This window comes from Cotesia typhae, unplaced genomic scaffold, assembly GCF_013202065.1.
Source record: "Cotesia typhae breed Kobodo isofemale line unplaced genomic scaffold, CoteBio_Ctyphae contig_26, whole genome shotgun sequence".
NCBI lineage: Eukaryota > Metazoa > Arthropoda > Insecta > Hymenoptera > Braconidae > Cotesia > Cotesia typhae.
In genome coordinates, this window is record NW_027423732.1 from 1,046,824 (window position 1) to 1,067,411 (window position 20,588).

At 33.1% G+C, this 20,588-nt stretch overlaps 4 protein-coding genes across 4 annotated transcripts in view; 1 reads left to right on the forward strand and 3 right to left on the reverse strand.

Annotated features, from left to right (window-relative positions):
* Nucleotides 1-464: 464 nt before the first annotated feature.
* LOC141525258 (uncharacterized) lies at nucleotides 465-1,424 on the forward strand. The gene is made up of 4 exons (XM_074239657.1): nucleotides 465-623; nucleotides 726-884; nucleotides 974-1,124; nucleotides 1,226-1,424. The coding sequence occupies exons 1-4, from the start codon at nucleotides 567-569 to the stop codon at nucleotides 1,339-1,341; spliced, it is 483 nt and encodes a 160-aa protein (XP_074095758.1). The 5' UTR covers nucleotides 465-566; the 3' UTR covers nucleotides 1,342-1,424.
* A 26-nt stretch (nucleotides 1,425-1,450) lies between these two features.
* LOC141525256 (serine protease gd) lies at nucleotides 1,451-4,629 on the reverse strand. The gene is made up of 4 exons (XM_074239655.1): nucleotides 4,347-4,629; nucleotides 2,957-3,122; nucleotides 2,538-2,885; nucleotides 1,451-2,260 (listed from the first exon to the last, which is right to left on the reverse strand). The coding sequence occupies exons 1-4, from the start codon at nucleotides 4,560-4,562 to the stop codon at nucleotides 1,605-1,607; spliced, it is 1,386 nt and encodes a 461-aa protein (XP_074095756.1). The 5' UTR covers nucleotides 4,563-4,629; the 3' UTR covers nucleotides 1,451-1,604.
* A 500-nt stretch (nucleotides 4,630-5,129) lies between these two features.
* LOC141525217 (serine protease gd-like) lies at nucleotides 5,130-8,115 on the reverse strand. The gene is made up of 4 exons (XM_074239607.1): nucleotides 7,745-8,115; nucleotides 6,731-6,899; nucleotides 6,264-6,650; nucleotides 5,130-5,986 (listed from the first exon to the last, which is right to left on the reverse strand). Exons 1-4 carry the CDS (start codon nucleotides 7,949-7,951, stop codon nucleotides 5,319-5,321), a joined length of 1,431 nt encoding a protein of 476 aa, XP_074095708.1. The 5' UTR covers nucleotides 7,952-8,115; the 3' UTR covers nucleotides 5,130-5,318.
* A 2,351-nt stretch (nucleotides 8,116-10,466) lies between these two features.
* The window catches only part of LOC141525474 (uncharacterized), a 73,546-nt gene continuing 63,424 nt past the window's right edge, over nucleotides 10,467-20,588 (reverse strand). The window contains exons 6-10 of the mRNA XM_074239988.1: nucleotides 18,982-19,312; nucleotides 15,615-15,838; nucleotides 13,486-14,575; nucleotides 12,392-12,874; nucleotides 10,467-11,572 (exon numbers count right to left, since the gene is read on the reverse strand). Coding sequence (XP_074096089.1) covers nucleotides 10,976-11,572; nucleotides 12,392-12,874; nucleotides 13,486-14,575; nucleotides 15,615-15,838; nucleotides 18,982-19,312 — 2,725 coding nt within the window. The 3' untranslated portion in view covers nucleotides 10,467-10,975. The remainder of the gene's footprint in view (nucleotides 11,573-12,391; nucleotides 12,875-13,485; nucleotides 14,576-15,614; nucleotides 15,839-18,981; nucleotides 19,313-20,588) is intronic.

Here is a 20,588-nt window from a genome sequence, read left to right on the forward strand (position 1 = left end):
TCGATTTGGAGCATGTTGACTTTTTTGCTATAGCTAAGAGTATCAGTCCTTAAACTACTGATTTAAAGGACAGGGTTCGAATCCTGGCTATAATTTTTTTTTTTACTTTATAGGATGAAATTGTAAAATGTAAAATGTAATATTTACATTGAAAGCTTTGAAAATTAACATTCAAAGTTTAAATTACAAAAATGTTATTTCGAACTGTAATTTTTCTAGTTTTGATATTCGAAAAATTTTATTGATGTTAAAGAATGTTGTTCACGTGATCAACAGTCCAATTAAATTGAAAACAAATTATCTAAGTTATTTTTTTACAATTTCAAAAATAGATCGTAGCAATTAAACTTGTTTTTTCCATCTAAATTTTTTATAAAAAATAATATTCTCATTTATGTGTTTTTTTCCGATTGGTAAATTTAAAAAACGGGGAAGATTTTAAGACCCGCCCAATTCGAATAAGCTTCGAGGAGCGTAGTATATAATCTCACTGTTTTTTACAAATGAACACAAAGTTTTTGTAGATAAATATTTATTTATTAAACAGAAATATTCTAAAACTAATCATGGCTAAATACTGGGTCTTCTTCGCCTGCTTTGTTTTATTTGCTTGTTCCAGCGCGGTAAGTTGTCCAGATTTATTAATAATGTTCTTTTTTTCATTTATGATTTATTAACTTTTAACCAAGTTATTATAATGGAGTGGTTAATTATTTTACTTGTAGAATCCTGTGGGAAACTTAAAAACTGTTCTTGGAGCGGCGGCTCAAAAATGTAGTTACAGTCAAACAGAATTGAACGAGAGAAGTTATGTAACAGCTCCAAATTCAATCAACGGATTTGGAAATGTTGAGATAGTTTGTTTTTTCGTAGAGCTAGGTTTCGTAAGTATGACCTAAAAATATTTTTTTTTTTTTTAATTTCACATTAAACGTTTTGAATTTTCAAACCGGCTTACACACGCTTTTTTCAGGTTCTAGAAGATGAGAACAATGCATATTACCTAAATGGAACAGCCATGGAAGATGTTTATCGCCAAGTCTTCTCAAAAGAAAAACTATCTGCAACCGATAATTTAGATGTAACCGCGGTAGTTAATATTGTGAAAAACTGTTCTCAAGAAAGCAAGTTTGATCAGAATTTTTTCTAAAACAAATTAATTTAGAATAATTTTGTTAATGTCATTATAATTGATGCTCTCATTAACCTAATTACAATTTTCCAGAAGTTGACAGTCAAAAAAAACTCGTGGAAAAGTTCGTGACGTGCTTTAATGAGCAAAAAGCAGTTGCACTAGCCAGCGCTTCCCCTTCAGCTGCTGACGTTACCGCCAGTAATTAATCCAATGAGCAATTAATGTATTATTAGACGACTTTGATACTAAGGATTACAAAATATGTCAAATAAATAATTGAAGCATATAATTGAGTTTCTTTTTTATTATTTCTTTATGACTTATAATCATTAATTATTAGGATTATTAAAACAAAATTAAATTGAACATTACGTAATCAATGACAATTTTTTTTTCTTTATTTTGTGGAGTAATTACAATACAAATATAAATGATGAGTAAAAGTAACAATGTCAATGATTTTGCGCAGTTATTCTTCAAAGATTTTCAGCCAAATCCAATAGGTATATGAATACACATCAACATAGACCACAAAATCTTTGTGATCACAAACGGAAGCTGTCTTACCGACAGCCGACATCGAAACGACACCCCGTAAGTAAAACTTCTGGAAAACCTCAACAGCGAGGCCAGCGCCACGGTCGCCGTTACAGAGGCCGCTGACGCCATTTTGTGACCTGGAGCAGAAAGTGTTGCCAGTGATGAATTCCTCGAGTTTTCGGGTATTGTTCGCGCATTTTCTGGGAGAAATTATTGGAGCCACGTGTAACTTTGCAACTGAAGATTCCTCGACGATTTCTCGGTCTTCCTTTGAAGCTGGAGTCTTGTCCCCCCACCCGGCGACGTACCCACGTTCTTCAACTGGACCGAATTTTTGTTCGAAGTGCGTCTGGATGCACAGATGACGGACAGTCGGCCTGAAGCGAACTCTTCTGGAGAGTTTTAAAATGGCAAGATCGGCTTCGGAAGTTAAGCTGAACTTGTTGTCGGGGTGGACATCGATTGAAGACACCTCATAGTTGTCGGACAATGGTTCCTCCCAGTCGTCCAATCGGTAGCGGCCCAAGGATACGACCAAGAGGTTCGGAGATAGTTTGCGGTCTTTATAATAGATGCAGTGAGCAGCTGGAACAAAATATCAATTTTTACGATTAGAACAAATTATTCAAAAGTTTGTTTTTTATCTTTGAAGTTTGAAAAAAATTTAACAAAATTTTTTTTTCATGTCTTCGGCTATGGGATCTCGAATTAGGGTCTTCAAGCTTTAAAACCATGCATCATACTCAAGATTCACTTCAATATTCCGCCTAATTTTCAGCGCCCCCAAAAAAGACTCCAAAATTATTCTCCATCAAGATTGCAAAATAAGTTTATTTATCTTTAAAAAAACAAATTTATTCACCTGTCAAGATATGCCTGTTACTAATAAGAGTCCCTGAGCAGTGAAACTCGAAAGTAGAGTTGGTGACATAAATGGCTGCTAACCACGGCCATTGTCCTGGTCTCAATCTAACATTATCCTCGAATTTAAAATTGTCGTCTGAATTAATCAGACCGCATCCTTTCGACAATCCATCCAGCTCTATCTTAAAAAAAGTCTCCGGGCCTTCTTCGAACTCGATTAATTTCGGCATCTCATCGATAGATGGAGCTTCAATAGTTGAAGTTGTTGAAATAATAGGTAGTGAAGCTTGGTTGAATTGCGGAGGCAACAGGTTATGCTTCAATTCTATTACTTTTGCCAGTGGATCTGAAAATATCCAAAGATTCTTTCAGTATATTCACTTTTCACGAAATAAAAGAAAAAAGTTTTAAAATTACCTTCTTCTAAAACGCATAAAGGTGTATCATTAAGTGATATGAAGATTATATGAGGAATTGTTGGAAGCATGGGAAAGTGGATGATATAGATCAGTGATTCACCACTCGTTATTCTGTGCATAGTTTTAGCTAGTGGCCATCTTAAATTAATCCATCCGTGGTAATCCTGAAAATTTTTGAATTCAATATCAAATTATGATCTAGTTACTATAATAACGTCCACACAAAGAGAAAAATTTGGTTCTTCGAACGAGGAAAAATTTATATAGCATCACGGACATTTAATTAAAGTTGTTATACCTAGAATAATAAATTGTATTGAAGCCTAATGGGATAGTTACATGAACAATTGAACAGTTGTTCGTTAAATATGGGCTTAATAATTATTTTGAGTCATTTAAACTCAAAAAACAGAAAAATTAATTCGGTCAACCCGGACCGGGAATCGAACCCGGATCTTTTGGTTACGCACTAAGGGCTCTTCGAGTTAAGCTATCTGAGACATCTTCGGTATCAACTTTTCATAATTTTTTAACTTCCCGCTCCCTTCAAAAAAATTGAAAATTTTCAAAAATCGGGAAGTCATTGTTTTTACCCCGTTTTCCGAAAATCGAGTTTTCATCAGATCTTGACGTTTTGAGGTCCTAGGAAGCTTCCCTGACTATTCCCGCGACGGTATCTGTATGTCTGTATGTACGTATGCACGTGTGTGTGTGTATGTATGTAAACCTCTCATAACTTTTGAACGGCTTGGCCGATTTGAACGCGGTTGGTGTCATTTGAAAAGGGCTTGACCAAACTTCGATTTTGAATACTATTTGGACCGATTCCGACCGGTAGATTTTGAGGAATCTTAAAAAAACTACGAAAAAAAAATTTTTCAAATCAAGTTTTTTTTGAATAACTTTTAAACGGCTCAATCGATCAATTCCAAAAACTAATCAGCTTTTAACATCGAAAAACCACGTCGATCGCCACCAAGCCAGTCAAAATCGGTTGATTCGTTCGTGAGTTATCGTTGACGAAAGAAATCGAATAAAAGCGTTTTGTTTTTTCGAATTACACCGAAACTTCCGGTCTTATCAATTTGTGTTTAAAAATGTATCATAGAATTTGAAAAACTGCGTCGAATGCCGCCCACCGCGTGAAAATCAGTTCATTCATTCAAAAGTTATTGCGGTTTGAAAATTCAAAAAATAGTGTTTTATTAAACTTCTATCAGACTTTTGAGCTCGGAGAACTCAAAACTACATCAAAATTATATTATTGAGCTCGAAGAGCTCAAAAACGTAATAAGCACAATTTTGAGCGCTTAATTACGAAAGTAGCGGGAAGTTGCAGGGATGGCCTTCAGGGTCAACTGTTTTCCTAATTTTTTTATTATACTCACATCTATAAAATCTTCTCTTGTTTCGTAAAAAACCTTCAGCGTCAACTGTCGAAAATTCTTCGGTGGATTAGGGATATTAATTTTTGCTAGTAACTCTTTTCTTAGCGGATATCGTATGTATGATATTATTTCCGAGCATCGTGAATTATAATTACACTTCACTGTAATTATTTTAACTATCAAAACAATGATTATTAACTTATAAACTCTCGACATTATATTAAATTGATAAATAAAATTTGTTTACGGAATTTCGAGCTCTGTACGTGTTCCGAACTGAAGTTTGAAGAAATTTACTACAAAACACTCCGTTTCTTAAGAAATGACTATCATTGTCTAAAAATAAGCTGTTTTCTAATGATGTAGTGAATTAATTTTGTCATTTTAAAAATTAAAATTTTAAATCTAACCTTTGTAATTCCAGGTATGATTTTGAACTCAAACGAATCTTATTGTCCCGCAGAGAAGGATACTATGGGACAAAAGAAAGTAATTACTATTCAGAAATATACTATCGATGTACTATTTAAAATATATAACATTTATTTTGATTTAAACTTCAGTTTCAAACACATGCTATGCTCAAAATAATTTTAATAAATTTTATATTATTAAAAATGTCGAAATAAAATTTTTTTCTTAACAAGAAAATTACCGTAAAAATAATTTTTATTTCTTCAGCTAAGAAATAAAATTATTGAAATTTTTTTATAAATTAATTAGAGATTTTATACCAAACAAAGGAATTTTTAGTAGACGCAAGTATTAAATAATAGAAAAAAAAATAATAATAACAATCATAATTTATTTTTAACATGTAACATAATATAATATTTATCTGGTATACATTCTACTTCTGTATAACATAAAACGTATAATTCCAACATTAAAAATTAATTTTTAAAGCAAAAAACTGATTAGATTTTGGAATTGTTCAATAAACTAGTTAAATACTCTCCACAAGTCGTGCAATTAATTTTCGAAAATTTTTTGCAAAATCCAAAGTGTACACGGATACACATCGACATAGACTACAAAGTCTTTGTGATCACAAACGAGAGTTTCATCGAAAGTTATTTTATCGACAGCCGCAATTGAAACGATTCCCAGTAGATAAAACTTTTGAGAAACGGGAATAGCGAGAGCAGCGCCACTGTCGCCATTACAGGGGCCGCTGACGCCATTTTGTGATCTGGAGCAGAAAGTGTTGCCAGTTATGAATTCCGCAAGTTTTCGGGTACTTTTTAGGCATTTTTTGGGAGAAATTATTGGAGCCACGTGTAACTTTGCAACTGAAGATTCCTCGACGATTTCTCGGTCTTCCTTTGAAGCTGGAGTCTTGTCCCCCCACCCGGCGACGTACCCACGTTCTTCAACTGGACCGAATTTTTGTTCGAAGTGCGTCTGGATGCACAGATGACGGACAGTCGGCCTGAAGCGAACTCTTCTGGAGAGTTTTAAAATGGCGAGATCGGCTTCGGAAGTTAAGCTGAACTTGTTGTCGGGGTGGACATCGATTGAAGACACCTCATAGTTGTCGGACAATGGTTCCTCCCAGTCGTCCAATCGGTAGCGGCCCAAGGATACGACCAAGAGGTTCGGAGATAGTTTGCGGTCTTTATAATAGGTGCAGTGAGCAGCTGGAACAAAATATCATTTTTTACGATTAGAACAAATTATTCAAAAGTTTGTTTTTTATCTTTGAAGTTTGAAAAAAATTTAACAAAATTTTTTTTTCATGTCTTCGGCTATGGGATCTCGAATTAGGGTCTTCAAGCTTTAAAACCATGCATCATACTCAAGATTCACTTCAATATTCCGCCTAATTTTCAGCGCCCCCAAAAAAGACTCCAAAATTATTCTCCATCAAGATTGCAAAATAAGTTTATTTATCTTTAAAAAAACAAATTTATTCACCTGTCAAGATATGCCTGTTACTAATAAGAGTCCCTGAGCAGTGAAACTCGAAAGTAGAGTTGGTGACATAAATGGCTGCTAACCACGGCCATTGTCTTGGTCTCAATCTAACATTATCCTCGAATTTAAAATTGTCGTCTGTATTAATCAGACCGCATCCTTTCGATAATTCGTCAAATTCTTCTGTCGAAAAACTCTTCCGTTTTTCAGACTGGTCTTCTTTTTTAAGCTTATGATTTATAGTCAGTGGTTTAGTAGTTAAACTAGGTGGCGCTCCTGTTAAAGTCGTAGTCAACGCTTTAGTGGTTGTATTGACAGGTAGTGAAGCTGGGTCGAGTTGCGGAGGCAACAAATCATGCTTTAATTCTACTATTCTTGCAAGTGGATCTGAAAATTAAAAAAAATTTTTGTAATATTTATTTCTTTCATAAAAAAAAAAAAAAAAAAAAGAAATGATTAATAAATACCCGTTGCTACATTTACGCACAATGGTGTATCATCCAGTGATATGAAGACTATGTCAGGTACTATTATGACCTTGGGAAAGTGAACAATGTAGATTAGTGGCTCACCACGGCGTATTCTCTCTATAGTTTCAGCTAATGGCCATCTTAAATTAATCCATCCATGGTAATCCTAAAATTTTTTTAATTAAAAAATTGAAAAAACGCTTCATACTCTTAGAGTTAGATTCTAATATGTTAAACTCTGATAAGATCAAAATTTGAAATCATTGCGATTAATAAATTTTGAAAAATTGAGATTTTTTTATTTTTAGACATGTTAAATTTTTTTTCGGCTGGTGACAAATTGTTTAATAATATTTCAATTTTTTAATTAATTGATAAAGTTTGAATTGTAGTCGTTCTATATATTTATACTTTATAATCCTCAACTTTGTTTATAGTGATATAATAGTTTATTTATTTATTATTTACTATTAATTGTTATAAAATTATATGGGGTCAATTGAACCAGCAGTCCCGGGGACGATTGAACCATACGGAGAAGCATGGGACATGCGCGCGCATCTTGACTCTACGTGAAAAAACTCAGGGAAATAACCTAACAATTTGATGAACTGAATTTATAATGAAAATTATTTTTAAATTGATTTTTAATTTATTTAATATAATATCTGTGTATTAAAACGGTCCAACAGTAATATTACCAACTAACAATTAATATATTATTTATTAAAAGTTCGGGTTTGAGTTTTAAATATTATTGGTTCAATTTACCCCAAGCAGTGGTTGAATTGCCCCCAAGCGGGGGTCAATTGAACCATTCGACGCGTTTGGATAAATTAATAATTTTAAAAAATTCACGTTGTTTATTGACTAATTTATGTATTGATAATGATAGTAGACATAATAAACTACCATTCCAAGAAAAAAAAAATTATTATTTAGTTTTAATTCGAATAGTAAAAAATTACTAAACTTTTTTTGGTTCAATTGACCCCCTTCTCCCCTACTTACGTCTATAAAAGTTTCCCTCGTTTGATATGAAACCTTCAGCGTCAATCTTTGAAAATTCTTCGGTGGATTAGGGATCGCTATCTTCGCAAACACCTTTATCATCGGGTGTTGATAGTAGGATAAAATCTCCGGACATGGAGAGAGATTACCACCTACTACAGTTGTACTAATAAAAACAATTATTAACAATTTGTACACTCCCGACATTATTGAAACTCAAATTAATAATTTAAATTAAAAAAAAAAATTATTTTAAGCACTTTACGTGATCTACACGTTGAATTCAAAAATTTTTAGATTTAATGGGTAGAATTTACAGAAAAATATTCCGGAATTTTCTACAAGATGGTTCTGCCTCTTTGTATGACGCCGGGGTGCTTTGCTAATGACGTGAGTAATTATTTCTTCATTTAGTTATTTAATTTTTTTTTTTTTTTTTTTTTGACAATGAGAATTTAATCTTTAGAATTTTCGAGGCGTTTTATTTAATGAGCCTTGCTAAGCTATTGTATATAACGATACTACAATAATGTGTATTTTTCCTATTTTTAGGATAGGAGGCGAAAAAAATAACTTAACTCAGTATTTTTCAGTAATTTTTTTTTTTGTGAAATAATAACCCAAAATTTAAAAGATTGTTCGATTTATTACCACTTTATCAACTTAAATCAGTACATACATACATAATATTATTACTCGAACATTTCTATATTAATCGAATACATCTCGAGACCGCGTAACATCTCTAATTACTCATTATCCATTAAATAAATACTCACATTGCATAACAATCGTTCATAAAAATTTCCACACCCTTTCACTTAACATTCACAATTTTTATAAATAAAACCCTAATTATTTACAATTGATAACTTTTTTCACACTCGACATCGACGTTACATATTACTTTGTTAAACTCTATTAATATTGAGCTTGGTCTGGTCCATATAAATAATAATAATAATAATAATAATAAATATTTTTTTTTAATCTTAAATTTAACAAAATTATTACAGTAAATTTCGAGCGATTAATCGAATTTTACCATAATAATTAATTAACTATTTAATTACTCTAATTAATAAACTTTCGTGTTTTATTAATAATTTTTAAATATATCTCTATTAATATATATATTTATTTTAATAAAAAAAAAAAAAATTCCCTGCCGCTTCTTTTCATACTTCCAGCTCAATATTTTTTTTTTCTGTAATTAAATTTCTATTAATATCAAATCGTTAATCGACTAATTAAAAAAAATGATTAATCATTAGGAAATTTAGATGATTAATTAGACACTAGATCGTCGTCTAAATTCGTTTTAGTACAGTTGTCTATTAATTAATTAATTAATTAATTAATTAAATAAATTACCATTAACACGTTTTTAAAATCATTGATTTTATAGATTAATCAATAAGTATATTTAGTTGTTAATCATTAATTATTATTAATCTCTCAGGCACCAGTGAGTATTAACATACGAAATAAATAACAATAAAACTTAGATTTTTAATTATTAACATCCATTCATTCGATTAATCATTTGTTAATAAGAGTTAATTAATTAGATTTATGATTTAGTTTATAAAATTAGGCTGCCATTGTGCATTAATTGAAGTCTATTTAATAAATTAACAATTTTTGTATGGTCAATCATTTGATTAGTGGATTAATCGATTAATCGAGAGATTAATCGATTAATCAGGCGAATTGCGTGAAATTCAACTTATTAATATGGATTATTACAGTTTTTTAAATAATTAGTGGCGTAGGAGTAATTAATTGATCTATTTATGAATTAATAGATTAATCAGTCGATTATTTAATTAATCAAATGATTTAAGACAAATATTAACGAAATTTAATGAAATTTTAGGATTAATCTTTTATAATTTGAAAAATCGGAGGGTTGAAATTTTTTTAATCGATCGATTAATTGGTTGATTAATCGATTGATTAATCTGTAGATTTGTGTAAGAAGAATAAAAATATCCAATTTTTGACAAGAAAAATTGAAATGAGAATTTTTGTAATCGAACGATTGATTAATCGATTGATTTTGTTGGCATGATTAAATGTTGCTGGATAACAGGTTAATAGACATTCAAGATTAAGATAAAATGTGTCTCAATCGATCGATTATAGGATGTTCAATGATTAATCTATTAATCGAATGATTAATCATGTAAAAAAATTTATTTTGTCTAGAAAAATTTAATCCTTCAATATTAATAGCAAATAATGTTAATAAATTGATTAAATATTTAGTCGATCAAATAATCGATAAATCTACAAATTAGACGATTAATTAATCGAATAATCTTATTCTAATTCAATAAATTTAACATTTAAATTTAATCAATTTTTTATAAATGAACTTAGAGCTTATTAATCAATCGATTTATTGTTTAATCAACAGATTAATGTGTTAATCGATCGATTAATCATTTTAAAATAATTTAATAAAGAAAATTAATTCCAGGAATTTTTTACACCGAAAATCGATACGATTAATCGACAGATTTATGGATTAAATAATCCATCTTTTTTTTTCTTAAATCATAAAATAAGAATCATGATTTTTTTCATAAATCAACACATTAATCGATAAATTTAATAGAAAAATTTACTCTGTTGTCTACAACTTAATTAAAAAGATAATTAATCGAGTGTTGTCTCGAATTAATCGACAATTTTCTTTTAAAATCATAAAATCTTAACAAAATTCATGATAATTGCTTGTAAATTATTCTTTAGATTATTAATCCACCGATTAATCTATCGATTAAAAATTGGCTTTTTTCAAAAATGTTTTTAATGAAAAAATTTAATATTAAAATCCATTAAATTGTCAAAAATGAATTTTTAGGTGATTAATCTATCGATTTTTTTTTTATTAATAAATCGATAAGTTCTTTAAAAATTATAAAATTTATAAAATTGATATTAAGACAATTAATCTATCGATTGATACATTTTTTTTTAAATTAAAAAATTAAATAAAGAAATTCCGAAAAATTTTTAAGGTAATTAATTAACCAATTAATCGATTAATAACTAAAACCCCACCATAATTACAACCATTAAAACCGTATAATGATAAATTACGGCAGTTACTATAAATTCTACACTCGAAAAATTTTAAAAATACTCAATAATAACTCCACAATAGTCATTTCGTTAACAAAAGATAAATTTGAATAATTCGAATAAATAATGATTAATGCGCTAGGAACCGGGACTCGGAGTCTCGTGGCTGCGTTTCCTCTTGCCGATGGCCTCAGCGAGCATTTTGAACTCCCAATCGTTGGGTTTGTCACTGTCAACGGAATTTTCCTCATCATCGCCATCTTCATCGTCAATTTTTCTCCGAGGTAGATCCTCGTCGGAACTTTCGATGTCGATCGCGACGTCGCCCCGCCAGACCGATTGCGGAGAAATTGACCTCGGCAGGTCCTGGAGCTGGAGTGTTTCCTCCTCAGAGTGTTCCTCCCAGGAGCGCCTCTTTCGACAACGCTGCTCTACTGTCGGTATGCTAGATCGCGTCAATGACGAACGCGCAGATCCTAGCACTGTATCCACTGAGCCGTCCCGCATGAATGGATGTTCCTCGTGGTCCCGCAAGGTGTCCTCGTCCAAGGAGACGTCCAGGTCGGTACTGTCGTCTCCGGAGTCCAGGTTTTCGTGCCCGCTGCTCGATCGTCCTGGATTTTCACGCTCTAATGCAATGATCCGGGATTGTAGTTGCGAAATTACGCGGTCTCGCTTGTGGATTTCTAGTTCTAGGGACGATAATTGGTGGATGAATTTCCTCTGCATCGTCTCCTGAAATTAAAAAAATTTTTTTTAACAATAAGTAGAAAAAAACATCAAATTTTGATCCGTAAAAAATACAACATATTTTTTTTTTGAATTTTAAATGAGAAAAAAAAATCGAAAAATATTTTTTTTCATGTCTTCGGCTATAAGATCTCAAAGTAGGATCCTCAAGCTTTAAAATAATGTATCATAATTAATTTTTACTTCAATATTAATCTTTATTTTCAGCGCCTCTAACCAAAAGACAAAATCACTAAATTTTAGTTTTTAATTTATGAAGCTCCAAAAAATTTCTAAAAAAAATTATTATCATGTCTTCGGCTATAGGATTTCAAAGTAGGATCCTCAAGCTTTAAAATGATGTATCATAATTAATTTTTACTTCAATATTAGTTTTTATTTTTAGCGCCTCTAACCAAAAGACAAAATCAAGATATTTTACTTTTTATATTTGGAACTTAAAAAAAAATTACAAAAAAAATTTTTTTTTATGTCTTCGGCCTCAGGACCTCAAAGTAGAGTCTTTAAGCTTTAAAATAGTGTATCATAATTATTTTTTATTTTTAAATTTCTTCTAATTTTCAGCGCCCTTAGTTAAAAAGAAGAATTTGAAATTTCCTTTTTTTCACTTTAGAGGTCGAAAAATAAGGAGGAAAAAATTTTTTTTCATATCTGTAGCTATGACATCTTAAAGTTTAATTTAAAAGCTTCAAAACGATGGATTATATGTAATATTTACTTAAATATAACTCTCAATTTTCAGCGCCCCTAATCAAAGCAAGGATGAAAAAATTCCATTTTCCCGCGAAAAATTGACCAACTTACCATGCGTTTCTGAATAACGTCGCGGATTCCCGCAACCAGATCACCCAAACACTCGTCATCAGGTCTCGAAAGCATTTTAACGACATCACCGCTACCAACAGGACGGATACTAAATTTATTGGGCAAGTTTATTGGTAGCGACGACTCCTCGGGCTTCAGATCTTCAACCTGCCCGTCGGTGCTCCCGCTGCCCGTCACATCGACGTTCGCTCCGGATGACTCCGACGGGGGACTCTGCATCGTGTAGTTGAAGGTCACGCTCTTCGACAGCTTTGAATGTCGCGCCGCGTAACCTTCGATCGTCGGCGCGCGCATCAGCTTCCTCAATTCCGCTGTTACCAAGTCTGGATCTGGCGTTATCGACGTCTCCAAACTGTCTGCTCGACTGCCAGCTGATAGCTTTTTTAGAATGCTCTTCAGGTTCCGCCTTTCCAGGGTTTCGTTTTCTGGAGATAATGGATCTCGCTGATGCTTTCCATGTTCCTGGAAAATTTATATTATCAATAATTTGCTTGAATTTTAGAAAAAAAAAAATTTTTAAATATAATTATTAACATTTAAAAATCAAAAATGAATATCAAAAAAATTTTTTTTTATATTTTCGGCTATACGATATCAAAGTAGAATCCTTGAGCTTCAAAATAATGTATCATAATTAATTTTTACTTCAATATTCGTTTTTATTTTTAGCGCCTCTAACTAAAAGACAAAATCAATAAATTTTAGTTTTTAATTTTTGGCACTCAAAAAAAATTATAAAAAATTTTTTTTTTATGTTTTTGGCTAAAGGATCTAAAAGAAGAGTTTTCAAGCTTCAAAATAATGTATCATACTTAATATTTACTTCAATATTTCGATCAATTTTCAGCGCCCCCAATCAGAAGAAAAAAAAGTCGAATTTTAATTTTTTAAATTTGAAAGTTAAAAAAAAATTGGAAAAAATTTTTTTTTATTTTTTTGACTAAAGGATCTTAAAGAAGAGTTTTCAAGCTTTAAATTCATGTATCATACTTAATTTAAATTTTAATATTACTCTTAATTTTCAGTGCCTCTAAACCAAAAAAAAAACAAAATTTAAAAAAAAAATCACGTACCTTATTAAACTTCGCCAACTTCCTCGCATATTCAATCGCGCAAGCCTCAGAATGACTTCTGGTCAAATTACCATCAAACTCAGCTTCAGTAGCCTCCCCACAATCCAAGCTAGAGCTCCTAACTGCCCTCTCGAGCTCGGCAAGTTTCTGCCTCTCGTTCAAAATCTTCAACTTCTTAACAAACGGAAGTCCACAGTACTCCGGCGAGAGGTCATCAACCGACGAGTACATTTTAGTCTGCTGCCTTATCTGCACAAGACTCTGCCTAGTTTCCTTCTTAACTTGCTGCTGAACGGTGGATAAAACAGTCGCCGTGCTGATCGACGCGTCCTTCAACATCTCCCAGGGCCGCTTGATGCTATTGGAGCTCTCCTCTTCTTTATCGACCTTCCTAGGCAAGACCTCCAGTTTCTTCGGAACAATCTTCTCCTTAAGAACCTTGACCTCCTTGACCTTGTCCTTGTCCTTCTCCGCCTCGGGCTCGGCCTTATTCTTCAGCAAGAGAATCCTCTGGAGTAAAGGCAAATTCGGGTTCATCGGGTTCAACTCTTCTGCTTTCGCAGTTTGACCCGCGGAATCCGGAGCCAGGCGCTCGGGCATGTGCGTGTCGACAAGATGGCGGCGCTCTTCGCGGTCGTGCTTCTCCTTGAGATGGCGGAGCCGCGAGAGAAGGGGAAGCCCCGCCCCTAAAGGCGAAACCGGCGGCTCTCCGGGAGCTGCTTCAATTCTGTCCTCGACGTCGACCTTGTTCTGCCTCCTCAATGGCGGAACTTTCGACGTCAGTGGCTGCAGCTCCATCGCTTCTTCAGGCCGCGACCTCCTGCTCTTTGTTAACACTGTCTTCAGGCTCTTGACGTCGCTCTTCAGTTTGGAAACTATCCGCTTGCTGGCGCTGTTGTCTGATGAATCGTGGCCTGGAGAGGGCGCTTGGTACAGTCGCGCTATTCTTTGCGCCTCCATTAGTCTTTTTCTTCCAAGGTTCTGGAGGATTTCTTGCGCCTCTGGGTAGTCCTTCATCGCTGCTAGAACGTCTTCTCGAGATAGACTGAACAGCTCGGAGTACCCAACTGACCTCACATCTGCTGTGCGCCTGAAATAGAAAAATCAAGATTAATGACCTGAAACTTGGGTTAGAACCGCTCAATTCTAGGGAAGTCAAGTTTACTTTCAAGGGTTTGATAAGGAGAACCCTAGACACCCTGTCAGACAACTCCTACTGAAACCAGAAGCTCCAAACCACCAATCGTTAATCAGTTTTCGCGAGTATTATAATTTGTGGTTAAAAGTTTGGAGCTTGGGATCCTGGAGCCTAATTGAAGAAAAAATATTTTGAAAAATGAATCTTAAAGCTTTTTTAATCCTCTTTTCAGTGAACTATATCTTTATTGTTAAAAAAAATTTTGAACACCTTTTTTTGGCTTGATTAATAAAAAAAAAAGTAGAATTTTGTACTTTTTACTGAATATAGAGCTTGATATTTTTGAACCAAATTATCAAAAAAATTTTTTTAAAAAGGACATTGTAGCTTTTTTAATCCTCTTTCCAGTGATGTATATGATTATTATAAAAAAAATTATTTTGAGTCTTTTCAGACCCAATTAATAAAAAAAAAATCAAATTTTGGGAATTTTTCTAACTTTGAAGCTCGATATCTCAGAACTGAAAAGTCAAAAAAATTTTTTGAAAAAAGGAATCTGTAGTTTTTTTAATCCTCTTTCCAATGATGTATATTATTAATATCAAAAAAATTATTTTGAATTTTTTCCGACCCGATTAATCAAAAAAAATTAAATTTTGGGGATTTTTGTAACTTTGAAGCTCGATATCTTAAAAATAAAAAATCAAAAAAATTTTTTTAAAGAAGCATTTTGTAGCTTTTTTAACCCTCTTTCCAGTAATTTATATGATTACTGTGAAAAAAATTATTTAAACCCTTTTCGGAGCCGATTAATCACATAAATCTAATTTTTTGATTAAAACTGTCCAAAAAGTTTTATTTTCAGCAGGAATAAAATTTTTCAGCTAAATTTCTACTGAAGGATATCAAAAAAGACTCTTCAAACTTCCATATAAGCATTTGGAAATTTTTTTATCTTATCATAAAAAATAAAAAAGTTTATGGTTCTTACTTATTTAGGCCATCAAGATTAAGAATGCCGATTTCCCCAAAGAAATCCCCAGCTTTCATGGTTGTCAGTACGCGGCCAGTCTCAGAAATAACTTCTAAAATGCCATCGGCTATTATGAACATCTCACGGGCGACTTCACCCTTCCGGCAGATTGAATCACCCGGTGTGAAGATGTAGGCTTTCATTTTTAGAACTAGGTCGTGGAGAAATTCCGGCTGGCACTCCTGAAAATTAAATTTGCATTTTTATTAATTACTATTATTGTCCCGAGTTCCTCTAAAATTCAATAAAGAAACGTCAAAATGATCAAAAGGTATTACAAAAAATCAAATTTAATAACAAAATTTCATCAGAGACTAAAGCCAGTCTCCAAAATTAATTATCAAGTTGATAATAAATAATCCTTTGTTACGTCTAGACTTTAATAAAAGCTCGACCTCACTCCCGAGTCCTTCCCTTGATCCTCGCCGCAAAAAGATAAAAACTCTAGGACGGGCTTCAAGCAACATAATCATTTCTTTTGTCCTCTTACATATCCAAGTTAAATTGAGAGTTTGAGAACCGTGGTAGGATCCCTTGAACCTCCTTTTCATCATCGTTTTCGCAACCCTCCTCTATTCCTACCCTTCGATCTATAAATATATATATATACATGAGCCTATCATCGCCTCATTCTCGTATCCACATCATTCAGTTTTCGATTTAGACGCCTCTATGTGGGTCAATCCGGTCGGTTATTAACAAATCTGCGATGCACACCTTCTACCTTCTCCAATTTTACCCCCTTTCTGTTTCCACGGCCTCTTCTCTTCTAACAATCATTCTCGAGTACTTTTAACGACAATTCGACCCCGTGTTTTTTGTTAAACAGAAATCAAGAACGTTCACTGGAACTCCCAATTAAAATTTCTGGTCATTATCGATAAAAATCATGTTTTTTTAGGATAACTTTTGAACTTTTCTACCGATTGGCATGAAACCTTGTATACACTATTTCTGTTTGAAAACCTGCGTAAAATGGCGCCCAAAAGATCAAAATCGAACGACGCGTTTAAAAGTTGCAATGTTTTAGCTCCATCAAAAAAGGTATATTTTTGGTGTAATTTTGGAAATTTTCACTCGATTGATATTCTAGCCACCTTAATTCCAAAAGCTTGCCAAGACATAGTCATAAAGAAGTTTTGAAGTTAATCGGTTGTACCTTTTCGAAAATATTAAAAAAAAATAGAAAATACGAAAAAAAATGATACTTTTTAAGGTTTTTTTAAGATAGCTTTTGAAGTTTTGATTCGATTGGCACGAAACCTTATATGGACTGTTTTTGTCTGAAAAACTGCGTAGAATGGCGCCAAAAAGATCAAAATCGAACCACGCGTTCAAAAGTCGTAACGTTTTAAGGTGCGTTAAAAAAAGTGTATTTTTTGGTATAACTTTTCGACTGTAGATCTGATTGACTAAGATCCTTGAATACAATTACTGTGGTGAAGAAACTGCATCGAATGGACCCAAAAAAATTACAGATTGAAATTAGTCAGGAATTGTTGATATTTTACGTGTAAATAAAAAAAAAGTTGATAAAAGTGAGGAGCAGATTATTGTTTAATATTCATTTGAAAAATTCACAGCCGAATAAAACATGAAAGATTTATTGGCGTGTCATCGATGGATCGGCTAGTATATTGACATTGAATGAATTCATTTGTAATCACGCAAACACCCATAGGGATTGAATGGAAGTATTCATATTTCAGTTTATGAATATTTATGCTAGATATTTCAGATTATCGAGGGCTTTCGATAATTTAGTCATAGAGCTCCAAACTGTTTGCATTTATTCACTTTCGATTCAACAGATTATTTATTATTTCGATGTATTTAAACAACTAGTCGCAATCTATGGGATTAATGATTCAAGTTATTATTATTTAAAAATTCTTTTATGCTTTAGCGCTACTTGACGCAATATGAGCCAACAAAATTCTTCTGAACCAATAAATATTGTCGCGGGGAAAAACATACAGACGTGACTGGCATATGGAAAAAATAAAAAAATGCTGTCGTTTTCACAAAAAATCATCTGTATTCCAGCCATATCTGATGGTTCAAATAAATGACGCAAAAGAGAGTGGTTTGAGGTGTCCGGGTTGGAGCGCAGAAAACGAATGAGTGGGAGAGGTGAGAGGGGGAGTTAGGGAGTAACGGAGAGTGAGGATGAGGAGGTATTAGAAAATTGGAGGTTCAAGGGTTTGCGAAGGGGTTGAAGTGAAACGAGGGGATGACATGAAAAGGCTCATTGCTTGCTATCGATTCACTTCCGTTTCCGAGCTCGCTCTCATCTGTATGGAGAAAAACCCTGTCGAGGGGACAAAAAAGGATATCTTGCTTTTTTATAAGCTTTATCTCCAACTTTTTCATGATTTCGACATTTGTAAACATTTTTTCGCTCACTTGGTTTTTTTTTATTTCCACTTGCACGATCGATTTTCAAAAGGATACTTTTTTTAAGTCAGGGATTAGTCAAATTTTTAACTTCCCGCCAAAAAAATTCAAAATTTTCAAAACTTAAAAAGTCATTCGTTTTACCCCGTTTTTTGAAAATCGAGTTTTCAACAGATGTTGAAGTTTTGAGGTTCTATAAGACTTCGCTGAATGTTTCCGCGATGATGTTTGTATGTTTGTACGTATGTAAGTGTGTGCGTATGTGTGCGGCCGTATGTAATACTAGAACTTAACATAACTTTTGAACGGCTCTACCGATTTCATCGCGGTTGGCGCCATTCGAAAGGGCTTGGCCAAACTTAGATTTTGAATACAATTTGGACCGATTCGAACGGGCAGATTTTAAGAAATCTCAAAATAATAAAAAAAACCAAATTTTTTTTTGTGGTTTTTTTGAAATAACTTTGGAATGGCTTTACCGATTGATTTCAAACACTGACCAGCTTTTAACATTAAAAAACCACGTTGATTGCCGCCGGTCCGGTCAAAATCGGTTGATTCGTTCGTGAGTTATCAATGACGAAAAAAAAACCAAAAAAAGTGTTTTTTCAGTATTACTTCGAAATTCCTTGTGCGATTAATTTCAACTTGAATGATTGTTGTGAAGCTTTGAAATCTGCGTCGAATGCCGCAAATTGCGTTAAAATCAGTTTATTCATTCAAACGTTATTGCGGTTTGAAAATTCCAAAAATAGTGTTTTATCAAATTTCTACCAGACTTTTGAGCTCAAAAACGTCATGAGTGCAATTTTAAGCGTAGGTATGGAATTGGCGGGAAGTTGCAGGGATGACCTTTAGGTCAAAGGAAAGGACATAATATTTGCAACCTAAAAAAAGAGAAATAATAAAAATAAAACAAAAAACTCACCTGAAAAATAGTGACCTTCTTAAGAACAGAAAGATTGACATGAAGTGCAAGTTCAGTCTTAAGCTTATCCGGCAGTAGTCCAAGGGCAGTGTTAATATCACCCCCTCCTTGGATGCGCCCCCTGGACCAGCTGTAGTCATACCACCTCAACACGCGCCTCTTCATCCCTCCGGGCACTTTGTGGTGCCTCATATACGTCTTGGCGCCGTCCAAGAGCCGCTCGAACTCGAGTCTATTGGCGTTTCTGTTGGTAATAACGTTTCCCACCTGGCCGACTATCGTCGCAAAAATAAATACTCCGATGAGGTAGCTCACTATCGTAAACACGTATCTGCCGAGGGTGAATAAAAAAAATCAAGATCAGTGTCAGTTCGTTGGCGTTGACTCGAGCCCGCCGGAGCCTCTCTCCTTTAGTAAATCATGTTTAGGACGTTCTAGAGCACGGTATTCATGGTCTTTATTTAAAAAAAAAAAAAAAAAAAATTATCTGCGGGATTCGAACCCGCGCCCCCTGAGTGTACTTCACAATGGATTTCATTTATCACTAGCAGTTTTATGTGATTTTCTCGGCTTCTATCAGAGATAGAGCTTCGGTTAAATAAAACTTTTTGTTTGTTTTTAAATCGCCTACAATAAAGGTGTCTTATAGTTTTTTTCTAAGTGCTATAGTCTCGGAGATACGGAACAGAAAAGATTGATTGAAGTTAAGTCACGGTAATTTGAGGTAGAAAATGAAATAACTATTGTACTTTTTCGTGTTACACCGTAATAGAAATTGGCACAGAGCAATTGTCGGGTGATAAAGTGACGGAAAAATTGACCGGGGAAGTGGGTGAGGATCCGGGGAGTGGGGGGGGGATGAGATAACGGGTAGCGTGGGAGGATGAAATGCCCCGGGATATTCATTCTCTTAGTAAATTCGATTTCTAGTCTACACAAGATCGATAATCCTTTACACTCGTTCCAATATGTTATTTTTTTTTTTAAATAAACTCAACAGAAATAATTTAAAAAAATTCTTAATTTAAAAAAAAGATTTCAAGCAATTTAAAAAATAATTTTTTTTTTAAAATACGAATTTTAAAAAATTTTCAAAATTTCAAAAACTTAAAAAAAATTTCGTAAAGTATAAAAAAAAATTAAAATTCATACCAATCAATTTGAAAATTGTTTACAAGTGTTCAAATATTGGATACTTTTTTTTTTTTTTTTTTTTTTTTTTTTTTTTTTTTTTTTATAAAATCCGTCTAAAAACGAATAAACAAATATTTTTAATCTTTTATTTATTTTAATTAAATTTATTCACCGAATAAATTTCACGACAGTAATAAGTAATCCGAGTCCGGAGACCGAATAGAAAAGGAGCAAGGATTCGTTTCCCTAATGACTTTTTAAATTATATTCTACATCACTTTTCAGTATTATCCTCTTATCATCCCTCACCTCTCTCTACGACCTCAACTTGTTACGGAGGTTTTTAAAGTTTGTTGAATATAAGTTTCCCGGGCTTGCTTCAGAAACTTTTTATTTAAAGTGTTGGGTAACTGAATTTATTTAAAATTTATAAGAAATTTTTTTTGTGTTTGTTTATTGACGGAATGGTAAAT

Excerpts from the sequence above, each read along its gene's own strand:
- LOC141525258 (XM_074239657.1), top strand. The coding sequence starts at position 567 with ATGGCTAAATACTGGGTCTTCTTCGCCTGCTTTGTTTTATTTGCTTGT. Across the intron at positions 885-973 it reads TTTTCGTAGAGCTAGGTTTC|GTTCTAGAAGATGAGAACAA; the intron begins GTAAGTATGACC and ends CGCTTTTTTCAG. Across the intron at positions 1,125-1,225 it reads GAAAAACTGTTCTCAAGAAA|AAGTTGACAGTCAAAAAAAA; the intron begins GCAAGTTTGATC and ends ACAATTTTCCAG.
- LOC141525217 (XM_074239607.1), bottom strand. The coding sequence starts at position 7,951 with ATGTCGGGAGTGTACAAATTGTTAATAATTGTTTTTATTAGTACAACT. Across the intron at positions 6,900-7,744 it reads CGAGGGAAACTTTTATAGAC|GATTACCATGGATGGATTAA; the intron begins GTAAGTAGGGGA and ends AAAAAATTTTAG. Across the intron at positions 5,987-6,263 it reads TAACAGGCATATCTTGACAG|CTGCTCACTGCACCTATTAT; the intron begins GTGAATAAATTT and ends ATTTTGTTCCAG.
- LOC141525256 (XM_074239655.1), bottom strand. The coding sequence starts at position 4,562 with ATGTCGAGAGTTTATAAGTTAATAATCATTGTTTTGATAGTTAAAATA. Across the intron at positions 3,123-4,346 it reads CAAGAGAAGATTTTATAGAT|GATTACCACGGATGGATTAA; the intron begins GTGAGTATAATA and ends AAAAATTTTCAG. Across the intron at positions 2,261-2,537 it reads TAACAGGCATATCTTGACAG|CTGCTCACTGCATCTATTAT; the intron begins GTGAATAAATTT and ends ATTTTGTTCCAG.